The sequence below is a fragment of the Anser cygnoides genome, chromosome 5 (genome assembly GCF_040182565.1).
Source record: "Anser cygnoides isolate HZ-2024a breed goose chromosome 5, Taihu_goose_T2T_genome, whole genome shotgun sequence".
NCBI lineage: Eukaryota > Metazoa > Chordata > Aves > Anseriformes > Anatidae > Anser > Anser cygnoides.
The window spans coordinates 32,897,924-32,912,969 of NC_089877.1; the positions used below are offsets into that span (position 1 = coordinate 32,897,924).

General features: G+C 40.9%; 1 protein-coding gene across 18 annotated transcripts in view; it reads right to left on the reverse strand.

Moving 5' to 3' along the window:
• The window catches only part of MGA (MAX dimerization protein MGA), a 66,199-nt gene that overhangs the window by 15,414 nt on the left and 35,739 nt on the right, over positions 1–15,046 (reverse strand). For 16 of the 18 annotated variants that reach the window (XR_010831775.1, XM_066997806.1, XM_066997805.1 and 13 more), the window contains 3 exons: positions 13,268–13,900; positions 12,337–12,660; positions 9,252–10,945 (listed from right to left, as the gene is read on the reverse strand). Coding sequence is in view for 17 of the 18 variants with exons in the window: in XM_066997806.1 (XP_066853907.1) it covers positions 9,252–10,945; positions 12,337–12,660; positions 13,268–13,900 (2,651 nt within the window). In the remaining variant the exon portion in view is untranslated. The remainder of the gene's footprint in view (positions 1–9,251; positions 10,946–12,336; positions 12,661–13,267; positions 13,901–15,046) is intronic. The other 2 variants (XM_066997796.1, XM_048065065.2) reach the window with 1 other exon arrangement.

Here is a 15,046-nt window from a genome sequence, read left to right on the forward strand (position 1 = left end):
TATGTTTTCAAATATGATTTAACTCCCTTTACAACATCCTACAGTACACTGGCTAACTAACATTATCTTGTCATGAGTTTAAATAGTTACCACCTTGGCAATGGTCTCTCACACCTAAGACAGCACCAGACAGGACATCCCAGAACCAGGCTTCTTTGGGTCAGACAGAAAACTGCTTGCATGATAAAGACTGCAATTTCAGTTCTTTCCAAAAAGCTGACCTGTAATTATTTCACATATTTAAGACACTTCAGAAAGTACTTTTTCTCTATGCTCTCCTGACACAGAAAACTTGCTAGTCCTCTGTGGAGACAGAGATAGAGAACCACTGCAGTGATATGAGTTAAATATCAACCTTGTGGCCATGTGCAGTATCAGATTATCCTCACCCCAAACAAAGCAAGCCTTGTCCAAGAAATTTTTTATTAGTTTTTATTAAAGTTTTTACTATTATGTCTACGCTGCTTCACTGATTACAAAATGCAGAACTCCTTCTGCTTCCGAAGTAAGAAAATGTAATTATACCTCCGTTCTGTACTCCATTTCACCCATTTCCCTCAACTACCCAATGTCATCCTCCTCCTATTCTTCTGTCTTTCCTTCCTTCTTTTTGTCTTTTCTTTCTTTCTTTTGGGGGAGCTGCAATCTTCTTCTCTAAACTGAATACTTACCTGAAATTGATGCAAACAGTTAATAAAAAAACCAACACTAGAGTGCAGAACATGAAAAAAGGCAATATGCAATACTGTACCAGCAGAAGGCCTCTAGTAAATGCTTTTCGTGGTACTGATTATTATCTGCAACTCGTTAGTGATACTGCACAGTAACACTGCTGTTCTAAGAAATTCTTATTAGAAATGAAAAAGCGTTGCACTTACTCAGCTGGCCACAGATTAGGCTAGATATAGCACTGTAACAAAAACAATAAAAGACAAGAACGACCTAAATTATCACACAAGCATAACTAACATGATATTAATGATGCATCCTTCCAGTTATCAGTCATAAAATTTACACCTGTGAAATCTGCAGCTATGTTAACTGAAAGGGACTCAATTTATCACCAGAAGCAACTCTTTGCTGGTCATTTCCTTTTTGACAGAGGAACAGGATCCCTACTATCCAAGTATGTGATATAGCAAAGAACAACAAGAAAACTGCCTCCTTAGTTATTGACACCACATTACAGTGACAGCTATTGTCAATAATGCTGCCAGAGAAAATCATCATTTTTTTTAAAAAAAACCAAACTTGTGTAACACATCATCTCCCATGGCTGTGTGATAGAAGCCACAGAAAACAGCATCAGTTTTAAAAATTAAGTTTGCCCTCCTTTACTGAAGGCTATGCTGGGAATGTAGCCTTTAGTAAAGTACATATAGTGTGTGTGTATATATAAAGAGTACATATATAATGGTGTCTACGTATATACACACGACTACCTGTAGAATCTTCTAGTCTTTTAAACTGAATGAGGCCACGTAACATCCTCTGCCATAAAATCACTCTCAAATATTCCCAAATCTTCCATCACCTTCTACTGATGATGTCATGAGGAGTTGTACTAAGTGTTGGCAGTATAAGACCTACGTAGAAGGAGTTATAAACTTCTAAACTACTCACTTCTGGAGAAGCTGACACCCCCTCCTGTACTGAAGAAGTATCAAGATATTACTGCTGAAGGAAAGAAAAGTGATGCTCAGTTTAGCAGCTATAGCTGTTCCAGATCCGAACAGAAAAGCATTGTTGCTTTTACATGCTGCTGTGCGCACTCCCCAGTCACCAATCTCTATGCTTGTAAAACATCTTACCTTTTGAACCAGAGAAGAGCAAGGAGAGTGAAGGTAGGTGAGAAATGACTAGCCTTAGAGAACAATCTCACACGTTCTTTCAAAAATCTCTTTTCCAAAGCACTGACTAAATTTAAAGACGCTGTTTGTCTCTGCCTATGAAAGCACCTTTGGTACCTGGTGGGTTCAGTACTCAGAAAGAAGTTCTTTTATTATTAGTACTGGGTATTTTTGCAACTTTTTTCACAGAGCAGCTACACATCTGTACAATGCTGTGACAGTTCCTGTTATAAAGGGAGCAGCATGGAGGTAAACCAAATTCTCATCTGAATGTGGAAGCATGGTACTGGCACTGGCAGAAGCTTAAGGAATTACTGTTTCTCTCTATGCATAAAAGCCCATAAAATTCTTACTTCTTCCAGGTTTTAAGTATCCACCCACAAAGCAAGACTTGTTAGTACTAGGACCAAGCAGAGCACAGAGAAAAAGAACCGTCTTTACCAAGGAAGCAGTACACCACTTTGAACTTGAGAGGCCAGTCAGGAGCTGCACGTTACCACTGCTGCCCAAGACACTGTATGCCCGGGACCTAGGGAGGCCCCACCAAACACTGCCTGCAGTCTAGATATAGAACTCATCCATGGAAATTGTGACCAAGGTTAAAACTTCATTGCATTTCAGCATAGGTATTTCAACAACTTAAAAACACTGGCAGTGAACAGGACGCAGCTTAGTTTCATGTCTCTTGAGTGGGTCTGTGTGCTTCCAGAAACTTTAAGTTCTTCTATACAAAAATCTCACTAGAAGAGTATCATTTATCCACACAGACAGCAATTTTTCAGTAACTCCTCACACTTCAATATCCAGTTTCAGTGAACAAGAACCACCATTTTTAATTTTTTTATTTGTTCAAAACAAGTCATTTCGTTCTTAAGGCAGATGCATCCAATTTGCCTTTAAGTCATTTCTGTAGCAAGCCAGAACTACATATCCAGCTTCCCCACCGAAGAGCCAAGTGACTCACTTGTACAAGGTCACAGAATAGGAGAAGATGAACTTGAAACTGAAATTAAGGTCTACTAATTGGGAATAGGGGAGGGAAGGACAAGCAAAGAAAAAACCAAACAATTAACACGTTGGAAGATACTGAAATTACACCGTCTCCTCAGAAGTAGAGCTTCTGTGGAGCTCCAACAGGAGATGTGAACACGCAGCATAGCTGCTTCCGCAGCTTTTATTTTTATTCTCCCCTGGGCCTGATGAGAAAAAGAAAAGCTCACCATCATAAAGCCAGAGGAAAGAACTGGCTGGACAAAAAATTACACAAACAAAAATGCTATTTAAATTACAGAACTACTGAACTAAATGACATTACATTGAAAACATTAGAAGTGTGAGAGGTTTAACTTCATTTTAACAGGCCACATTTTACAACAACACAGTTTTATCTCATGATACACAGAGCACTTCTTACTCTTTCTTGCTCTCCTTGGTCATGCATAAAGCTTCCCCTGTTGCTGGAAGCCTCCTGGTATCCTCTCTAGCTTTCCCATTTCATAGAGTATCACTGCTGTGATTCGACACGCACGAGATGCAAACAGTTTCACTTAAGAGGGAAGGACTCTGCCTAACGTACACCTAGGCACCATTTCACTGCAGGGAAGGGCATACCGCAGGGTACTTCTGAAGATGCTAGGATCCAGCTAGAAGAAACAGGAAATTAACTTCTGCTAGAAACACCATCCTGGTAAAGCTTTTGAGCACTGACAGGTTACCCTGGGGTAATCAAACGTTTGGTAAGTTATTACCCAGCTAGAGCTGTTCTCATGGTGGAACTTGTTACCATACTAAAAAAATGGTACTCAAAGCCTGAGGCATGGTATATTTTTCATGGAAGACAGGTGAAAAGAATGAGGTGAAAAGTCAAGGCAAAAAGTCACTGCCCGCCAAGATCTTCACATCTTGAAGTTTACAAATCCTGCAAGTGGACAGATGTAAAACAAGAAACACTTAATTTCCCTTCTGACTCCTAACAACAGAGGGAAAATGCTTCAGGATGGTAAATCTTTCCCCTTTACCTTCATCTTTTTCTGACTTCCTGATAAAAGGGAAAGTATCACAACTGCACAGGACCTCTGAAGTCCATTTAAGTTAGGCCATGAGACCTGCTATACCTACACAAATCTTGCCAACCCTTCATAGGCCACCCCTATCCATAGCTTAGCATGACTTCTTGTCACGTTTCAACTTCTGAAGTGCTTGTGGAAGCCCCACCCCTCTGATGCCAGTTCTTCCACAGTCCTGCAGTTTGCAGAATCACGGAATGGGTTGGGTTGGAAGGGATCTTAAAGACCACCCATTTCCAACCCCCCTACCATGGGCAGGGACACCTGGTCGCTCAAAGGCCCATCCAACCTGGCCTTGAATGCTTCCAGGGATGGGGCAACTACAACCTCTCTGGGCAACCTGTTCCTGTGTCTCACCACCCTCACAGTAAGGAATTTCTAATACCTACTTTAAATCTACACTCTCTAAGTTTAAAACCGTACCTTGACCTCTCTTTTAATTTCTTCTGCATTGGTGAGCAACAAGCCCAGCAATGCATCTCTTCTGGTTGGGCTTTCTATCACCTGTTCTAGGAAGTTATCCTTAACACACTCCAGTAATTATAAGACTTCCAAATGCCTTTGAGCTTGTAAAATACCCTAAGGAATGAGGACACAAAAGGAACAATCCTGCACTAAAATGAAAACCCAAAGTCGCTACAGAAATGTCAGCATTCTTCCCCTCTCCGCACTTCAGTGCCTGTTTCTGAGCACTCTCTTCTTCATCTGTTTGTTCCTTAAGTCTACATCCCTACTGCTGGTTCCCAAAGAGCAAACTGCCTGACGGCAGAGGGTCTTCAGTGACAGAGATGAGAAAGAAGGAGGGCAGGTAACAACAGATGTGTGTACAGATTACCCTGGGAGATGCCTTGTTTCTGGATCGGCCCTGCCCTCTGCAGTGTCTGCAGATCTCACATGTGGTCTGTATCAAAAGCTCAGAACACGTTAGAGGTTGTTAAAACTTACATCACCCACAAATACGTCACTTGAACCTTATTAAACTTACAGTGTTATAAACATTCATAATGGTTCGTCATAATTTTAACTTTCAGCTCAGAAAAAGAAGGATTGAAAACCACAAAGTTTCAACAACACTGAAAGCAAGAAACTTGCCAGACACAGCAGCTATGTTTAGACTAGCAAATTAAAGAAGGCTATACGACTCTATTATCTGTAGCATTAAACTACAAAAACAACCCCTGACGTGGTTTTGGCTCATGCCACCAAGTACTCATGTGAACTATTCAGTTTGTGACAGCCCAGGCCAAGCAGCCATTCCCAACAGGCACTGTGTGTGCAAATCTCATGCCTTGAAGAACAAGAGTTTAACATCACATCCCAGACCATCCACTTGAACTTGCTCTGACATCGATTAGTTTGCTTACACAGATATACTAAAAAGACTTTATTCATATCACCAAACCCCAGAGGATCTAGGCTTTTCTTGATGCAGTTCAAGGGAGGAAGTGCAAAAGGGCAAAGATACCATTTTAAGGAGCTTCTCTTTTTGATGAATGGAGGAGGAGTGTACAGGAGTCTCTTAAGTACACGAACTTAGCTCCAAGTAAGAAGTTGATGCGAAGAGCATCATCATGCAAAACAAGTAAGTCACCACTGCAGTGAAAACCACATGGAGTAAAGTATTTAAAATAAAACAAAACAAAACAACAAAAAAAAAGCCAAACCCACAGTAACTACTACTATACTGGTCAGTAGCAATTATCGTGACTCACTGGACATATTTTGGCTGGTTGGTTGTTTTTTTCAATGTCTATTTCCTGAGTAACTAAGACCAGTCCAGACTCCAAACTAGTGAGAGTTGTCACTAGTATTTCCACCAAATAAGAGTGTTAGCGGCCATGCATTCACACTTCGCTTCTCTGTTGGTACCAGTGTAATGAAACAGGAAAACTTTGCTAGCAATCTGTTTGTACGGACTGACTTCACCCAGCCTGACAGACAATACCAGTGCTGCCTGTCTTGTAAGCACTATGCTGATAGAAGAGTGCAAATGGTCTAAGCAAAGCATATTCTTACCATTGCTTCAGGCACTACCTGAAGTTCTGTGATAACCTGAGGGTTCTCTACTATTCAAAAGGCCTGCTAAACAACCTGCCTCTGTTGGGAGTTTTCTAGGAAATTCCATAAGCGTTTTCTCCCTTTCCCGCAGTGCCTCCCCAGTAAGACTTCTTATGCAAAACGAGCTGATATTTAATACAACTTGGAAAGAGGGGATAAGAAGCCTGAGCCAAAGAACAAGCACCTGCTACAACACAACTATCCAGAGCTTCCCAACGAGCACGGGTAAACGTCAGGAGGTTCACTGCAATGATGAGAATGCTCTTGGATACGTAACCTCTCGTCAGAGGAGTACTTCAGCCATTTATTTCTGAATGGCCTGAAGGTCTCCAGTTGAAGATCCTCAGGTTGATCTCCACTTTGGATAACAGTATTCTAGCGTACTTCTCCCTTGAAAGGGAAAGACCCTGGCACCTCTCTCCCAAAGGAGCACTGAAGCAGTTTGAAAAGCTGTCTTCTCATTAACAAGGACTGCACTTAGGCATCTGTAGTCCTTTGTAGTGGACTGCTCCTCTGAATACAATACGGGGTCCTTGCAACCATTAGGATCAGGGTAAATGCTGCCTAACAATTGTTAGCAATTCATTGTTATGGGACTGCCTCCTCTAATTACTGTAATTTTTTGTTGAGGGAGCTGTTTGTCCAGATCTGTAAAGTGCTCCTTAGAAATCTTCTCTACGCTTGCCAATCATCAAGTCATATTCATCACAAAGCTTGAGAATAATTCATAGAACTGAACAGCTCCAACTCTTCTGATGTCCTTCAGCCACAGTGATCTTAGAAGCAGTGCCACAGACACAGATGAAAAAGGCTCAAAAATAATCCTCTCTCATACTCTGTTCCTACTTTAGTTAAGTGTTTTCAGGCCACTAATAACAACTGCCAGGCTGTACACGCTAACAGTCTGCATCCTGATCCTATTCATTTTCCACACAAACTTCTATTTCTCCATGATCATATACATTTAGTATGCTAATTCCTCCATTAATTTTGACCAGAAAAGCTCATTACTCCTTGGCTCCAACCATAATTCCCTAATTGTAAGGGCTATCATTACTTAAGGGAGGGAGTGAAAGGAAACAGTAAGGATCACCTCAAGGTTTCAAGGGGAAAAAAAAACAAAGAGAACCTGCTTCGCTCCCCAGCTGACTCATCAGACAAACATCCCAACCAGAAAATGAGAGAGCCGCTCACTAGCAACGCGCCTGCACCCCAAGCTATTCCAAGCAAGCAAATCAATGGGTGTTGAACTTCAGTGCTCTGCTAGCCATAGCGCGCTGGAGCATTTCAGGCAGTTGGTATCTCAAGGACATAACATGAAGAGAGCAAAGACAGATACCAACACATCCACTGTTTCTTCCTCTTATATGCAATGGATCGTAATAGCAATGGGCCACCCTCCTCATGAAATAACAAACAACCAGCAGACCTTAGGAGCACAGGAAGGAGAGCAGTCAAGCAAGAAGTACTTTCCTCATTCTGTTGATCTATCTACTGAAGAGATCTTCGTACTGAAGATCTTCAGTAAAGAACTGCTTACCTAAAATCCTCTCAAACTGAGGGCTTCCCAACTGCTTCAAGCCTCTTTGAGAAAAACATGATCTTACCAACAAGCTCCTTATTTTCAAGGCATCTCCCAGTGAAAAAGACTAGAGCCTTACATATTTAGACTTAAGACTGAATTCTCTATTAGACATTTGACATGCTAACTCAACCTGCAGGCAGCACACACTAATGAACCAAGAATTCACCCAAATTCCAGACCGGTTTTAAAGTCCTCTTCAAGACCTTGTTCCTCAGCTTTGCAACTCCAGAAACAAAGGTAGCTTAGTCAAGTTTCTGTAAGCTTATATTGAAGACATAGCCTTACAGGGTTTACCAAACTGAATTAATCATTTCTAAAACCTGCAAAGCAAATTACTTGCAAAACAAATGCTTCTTAGAAGCTCCGATAATTAATCATCCTTTTGCAGGATAGAAGAAAAGTCTTTAAAACATCAACCCTGATAACAGGCTACTCTGTGACCAAGACCTATTATTATCTTCTGCCGGTAAACCCACAGATTCTTAAGACTACCCTGTCTGAAAAGTTTATCAGGCATTTGGCACATACTAACTGTGTATCTGTAAACAAGACAGCAACAGCTCAGTTTTGTAACTTGCAAGAGCTTCCACAAATCACAGCTGCTTTAATTTTCCTCACCGTCATGCAGCTGCAATGTTATCATCTTGCCTGAAATTAGTGACCTGGAATATCAACTGATTAGTCAATTTTTCTAAAAGTTAAATACAATGTATTCTCTAAAAGCCAGGGTTGCTGTCTTAACTGAGTTAATCTGGATATGGTTAGAAGAGGAAGAAGTCAAATTGGGTTTCCAACTAGGAGAGAGGAATTAATAGAAAAGGGCTAAAGGAATTCACTATTTTTTAAAAATTCTGAAGACACTAACATAATCTCTCCTATTTTAATTCATTTGCTCTTCACTTTTTCTCCAGTTTTACCCTTCTCTTTCCACTTCTATCTCATCCCAAGAAAATATTTTTTATGTTCATTTGCATCACTTAAAAAATCACACCTTCACATTTTTTTTAGTAACAACGCACTGTTTCTTAAGTCATATACCGATATATCAGAAATATATGAAATAGTTACATGTAGGATTGTTTTCTTTTAACTTCTGGGTGAAATTTGATGGAAATTCTACGAGCATTAAAATCTAAAGACATCTTACCTATATTACCCTTTATTTTGTGACTTCTGCAGCCTTTCTACTGAAGATGGAACAACAGCTTTCAACACTACATAAATTTATTGCTAAACTTCAAGAGGAGTTTAAGGAGCAATTCAAACATTCCTTCCAAAAGCAAATGCTAAATATTAAGGGCTACAAAAATTAGATAAAAGGAAACAGCTCAAAATGGCAGAACTGCTAGACTAGCTACTACATTTTAGAATCGTATGTCATATTAGGAGGAACCAAGTTGCTTGAGTCAATACAGTAGGAAGACAATATGAAGAGTTCTTTAACAGCTTTTTCAATGTAACTCGTCATCTGAGCAGCAGTTTCTAAAAGGCCACTAAAATGCTACCTATAAAAATATGTAAGTAAGAAGAAACAAGAAACATTTTTGCTTTGAACCCATATCAAGATTTTTTTTTTAAAGAAACCAAAGCCCAAAACACAAACATCATACTGTTTCTTTGAAATCCATGGGTTTAGACATGTTATTTGGACAATTAAAAAAAAAATCCCTTCATAAATAGTTAAATACTTACCACTTTTTCAACATCTATTTCCTCTTCACTTGGGAAATCAGAAGCACCATCCAGAATCTCATCAGCAGAATCATCAGTTTTTTCATCCTCGTCATCATCTTCGTATTCTTCCTCTTCCATATAATCTGCAGGTGTATCAACAGGGGGCATACCACCCTTTTTGTTACGCTTGGGTTCCTGTGCCCTCTGTTCTGGTGTCAGGAAGTCACCCTTATCTGATCTGTCAGCTTTGTTGTCTGCCTCACTTTTGTTTTCTAAAGCAGGTGCAATGCTGGATATTTTGCTCCAAGAACTGTTGGCATGTATTACAATGTCTTTAACCATTTTCATTTCTTCCTGAGAATCAACAGCACCTTGTTCTTTGTTGTTACTATTTTCCTGTGTGGCTGTGTTTGTTTTGCCTTCCTCAGTATTTGCTGCTTTTGTTTCTCCTGAAGTATTACCCTGCTCTTTTGCAGAACTCATTTCAGACTTGCTTCCTTTTTTTGCTCCTAAGCTTTCTGCTTCCGTAGAGCCCATGTACTGCTTTCTTTCCATTTCTGGCTGTACAGCATCACCCTGGCATTCTTTTTTGTTGTGAGGCAGTTCAGTCCCTCTCTGTTCCTTCTTGTTCTCCAGCTGTGTACCTTGCTCTTGTTGACTCTGGGACTGCCCAGAACTTGACTTGTTGCTCTCCTTCATCTGTGCCTGTGCATCTCCTTCCGGCGCTTTAACTGGTTTCTCTTCCTGTTCAGCAGGCATTTGTTCCTTACCATGGTTCTTCAAGTGTGCAGTCTCCTGATTACTCAGACCCTGTGGATGTGCACTATCCGGAGGACCAGCTACAGACCGATCTGATGATCCACAAATGGTTTCAGAGTTAGTTGAAGTAGTCTCCACTACAGTTTCAGAATGGACAGAATCATCTTTCTCATCAGTGACTACTTCATTTTCCTCATCATTTGGCTTTTCACTGATGTACGAATGGTCAGATGATATGACATCTGTGGAAACATCATGCTGAAGAGAGGATTCATCACAAGAGCTCTCAAGTGCCTTAGAATCCTTTTCCACTGTCTCTAACGCAGTGGAATTTTTACCAGGTGTGACTGTGCCAGACACTGGCTCTTCAACATTATTTGGCTGGCTTACTGACACCTCATTTTCTTCTTGTTTGCTATCTGACACTGTGACCTCAGACTCTGTAACTTCAACTTCCTCTGAGCGCAAAGCCTTCTCCGTCTCCTTCTGCTGAGCAGCACCTGAGTCATCTTTCTGGCTTATTTTCTTGGAATCCTTCTTCATCTGAAGAGATGCAAAATGGTGAAGAATGGAGTTTGGCACAGTCTTCTGTCCTGGGAGCTGAAGTAAAGCAAAGCTACCAGATTGTAAAGGTATGAGATTAGCAGTTGAAGCTGGCAGAACACCTGAGCTGCACGTTATTTTTGACTCCGAGGCTGTTTGATTTGTCACGTTGCTAGCAGCAGGAGGAGAGATCCTCAGAGTCAGAGTGCCTGCTTGTGACACAAAACTTGTTACTGAAGGAAGAACAGATGATGCTTGAGTGACTAGATTAGACGTAGGGGATAACTTGGGTCCTGCAGTTTGTGAAGCTGGATTTGTAGCAGGAGAAGTGGAAGACACAGAGGAAGGAGGAGATAGAGGTGACTCAGGTGGTTTAGCAGGTGCAGGCAACCGAATTCCTACAACAGATCCTGTGAAGGAAAGGAAAGAAAATATCAGCGTGTACTTCCCCACATCATTTTTTTCTTTTAGTTTTAGCATTTGATGCTGTACCAAAAGTAGCCAGCAAAGAAAAATAAACTGTTGAATTTTCATACAGAACACCCCAATAAAATACATGAGGTGGCTACTCTAGAATTAACAGACTAAATAGTAAGCTTTAGCTTTTTTTTAATGAAAAAAAAAAAAACACTGCACTTAGTTGAGATTCCCTTCATTTTACTCTTTCCCATTTACTGCAAAAAAGGGAAACTGTGGATTTTTCTTAACTAAATGAAGAGAATACTGCTTAATTATTTTTTTCACTCCCAGAAAAAGACTTCTGCAGAGAAAAACTATGACAAAATTATGTGATTATACCACTATCTTTTTCACCATAATGAACTCCTTGGTGCATTTTATTAGATTCCCAACTGGGAATTCCATTTAAAACACAGAGGAAAAATATGACCACTGGCAGCTAGCCTCTGGTAACAGCAAAAACCCCAGATCAGAAAGGAACTTCAATGCACTTTTTGGCTGATTCTTCTTCACACCTCATGCTCAGACCTCAGCTAAGGCACAGGATTATCTTCACTCTTCCTCCCCAGTTTTGTCATCTACTGCTCTTGCTCTCACATCTCTATTTCCCACACCACTCTGCCTCCATCTCCCCCAGATGCTTCTTCATAAAAGAGAACAGAGAAAGAAATCTACTATAAAGTGTATGCAAAGCATCACTTATTTATAAACATGTTTTATTTGCAAATATGTACGTACAACAGCACTCTCAACAAACATCCTACCTATTCTCTGCTGGACACCTGCAATTTCTAACTCTCCCAGCCCTGCCTTCAACCAGGCCCTAAGAAAAAGCTGAAAATCAGTTTCCTCTCACACTCTAGAGAGGAAAAAGACCAGTGATTTTATACTGTTAGTGTAACACTTGATCTGAATATTTATTGTAAACGCGCTAAAAATGCAAAACCAAACAAAAATAAGGCAGCACATCCAACAAGACATTAAATAACACCTTGGTCTCTTTAAAAGCATCTCCAGCAAGTGTGATTTTTGAATTATTGCATCCACAGAACTTCCTTTAAGTTATGATAATTACAGCATGTGTATCTCCTTTGCCACATGTGGAACTTGTTCCCACCAACTCCCAAATGCTGGCAACTTAGCCTCTAACTGTGCTTTCTGTGTCTTAGACACGGGGTATTTTAGTTGCATTACATCTGAATAATTACACTTAATGTTCTTTACTTACACAGAACCAAATTAGACCCTATTGGTTTTAACAGGAGAAATGAGTACCAGAGGTGATATTACACAGCATTTCTAGGTGACACTACTCAGTCAAGAAAGAAAACAGACTTTTTACCTGGATTGCGGAACATCACTGGCTGCACACTGGGCTGGGCACTGGGCTGGGTACCGGGCTGGGTACCTGGAGCTCGAAACTGATGCAGGGGGACAAGCTGAATTATCTGTCCGTTAGGATGTCTGAACAAGTTCACACCACCAGGGCTCCTGAGAGGCTGAAGGATCATCCTCTGCCTCTGAGGAAGCTGCATGTTGTTTAATGGTCGCAGAGTAGGAGACGTCTGATGCACTGGAATCAACAGCAATCGAGGTCCTGCACGTTTCTCTGTTCCAGGAGAGATCTTTGGGGGCGTCTTATTTAGAGCTTGTGGAGCAGCATCTTCTGAAATGTTTTGAAAAGTTACATAAAATCGGCTTAAGAAAACATCTTACAAATCAGACATTATCCTTAAAAAAACAAGCACAGATGTTTTGGAAGCAACTAGATCTTTGACCACGTGAAGGCACATTACACCAGTATCTTCATATGTTTATTCACAGAACACACACTGAACTGAACAAACCAGGCCAGAACATGCTTTTTCATGCAGTTCTGTCGACCTTTCTCAACCACGAATCAGAAGACCTCCATGTAAAGATGAGATGGTAATTCCGTACCTAATTCGATTCTACGCCAACAGTGAAATTGCAGCAGTCATAGCGGTAAGTGCACTATACATTTCTACAGGACAAGAAATGATGCAAGACTTCCAGCTCATTTCAAAGCAATCACTGACTACACAGCTACATTTTTTCCTTCTCTACTGGCTTAGGCTGGAGTAAAACAAGCAAGTCAAGAGATTACATTTCTCATCCTATTTTGGAAATAAGGGTGAGGCAAGTGTATCTATATTTAAAGTAGGTTTTACAGTTGCAGACTGTTCCAACTATGAGCCAGGCAGGAAAAAAGCAAACGTCTGCAGGAATAGGCCAAAGCACCCAAGCCTTACCTCTTTTTGGAGCCAGTGAGGGAGTTGACTTAACTCCTGATAATATAATGGGAACAGAGCTGATGGAGGAAGTTGGTGTGGTCACCACCGATGTAGCTACTGCAGTTGTTAGCACAACTGTAGAAGTGGATGTTGTGACTACAGGACAAGTAATTGTTGGCGTTGTTACTACAGTAGCGAGTGTTACCGTTGGTACCGGTGCAGCAATGGCAGTCGCTTTTGTTATATTCACAGTGGCAGTAGGAGTGGCAGGCGAGGAAGTAGTACAAGTGTTGATTCCAGGTGTTGCAGAAGCACCTGTAACTGTAATTGCAGGAGGAGCGGAGGCAGGTTCACTAGCTCTTGTCTGGCTAGGAGCAGTCACAGTAGATGCTGCCACACTGGTGCTTTCTACAGTTACGGGAGAAGTGGTGATGGCTGTAGTGACCCCAGGAGAGACAGTGCACTGAGCTGGAGACGGCCGTGAGGGAACCACAGGAGCAACAACCATTATTGGTGTTGGCTTGATATTGAACTTCTGCGGCGGCCCTGATGGAGGCTGGCAAGTGCTCACTGCAGGAATCTTCTGCTGCAGAGCTCCAACTTTGTTCATCACAAACTTTGTGAACACACCACCAGGAGAGGGTCGAGCAGCTGCAAATAAAAACTTGCAGGTCAAAATTTTAGTAACTCCCTCTTTGCCTTTCATGAGGTGCTACAACTGTCATTTCAGCATGAATTTGGGCCTCCATTCTCCTTAAGAGTACCTTTTAATTAACTTGAAACCCTTATGGGAGTCCTGAATATGCTTTACATATTAGAAATATATTTGCTTTATTTTACTTCTACAGCATGCTATTACATTTCCTCCTGGCCAGAATGAGGTCTTGAGGTATTACATTATCATAAAACTAGGAACAAACAAATTGCTAGGCAAAATCATGAGCTCAAACTACTTTCTAAATATGTCAAATTTCTCCCCTAACAGCTTTTATGATCTTCCTGTTTTCACTGCTTCTTGATTTTCATCCCCCTTCAACTGTATCCATGTGTTACACAGCCACAGAGGAAGGGGGAAGAGAGGTTTGCCACTTCCCCTTCTCATCGCAGTGACAGCTGTGCGGCTGACGACTGGATGGGACAAATTCAACCAACTGGAAATAACCACTATTGGGAAGCTCCTTCCCCTCATCCCATGCTCTCCAGGGATCAGAATACTGTATCTCCATCACACTCCAGATGCCTACAGATGAGGAGTAGAACCTGGATATACAGTACAACAATGCAGAAATTATTGGGCAAGCCCAACTTATGTATTGTAGTTATTTCTGTGCATAGATAGCATCTTTAGCTCAGGCTGTGCCAGAATATTTAAATCACATATGCAATGATCGCTTCACCCATCAATGAAATGCAGCCACCTTTCCAATACTGCATAAATACCTAACCCAACAGGTTTTATTACAGGAAATGAAAAACAACACAACCATACACTGCAAGGAACATCTAGGCAGAAAGAAACAGAAAAATTCATCAAAATCAACATTTTGCCAGGACACAGGTAACATCCTTTTCTCTTGCAAAACTTCTTGAGATCTTTAACGAAGATGTGGGAATGGGTGGATGGGCACTAGATCTTCATTTACATTATTTTTTTAAACCTCATGCTACACACAGTATTTAAGAGCAACTTCCTCTCTTGCCATGCTGGGTAACCATTTCAGTACCAACTCAGACACAAGTACCACATGCTTCTTCTGATATTCCTTTTTTTTTTTTTTTTTAACTCAAAGTGCTGAC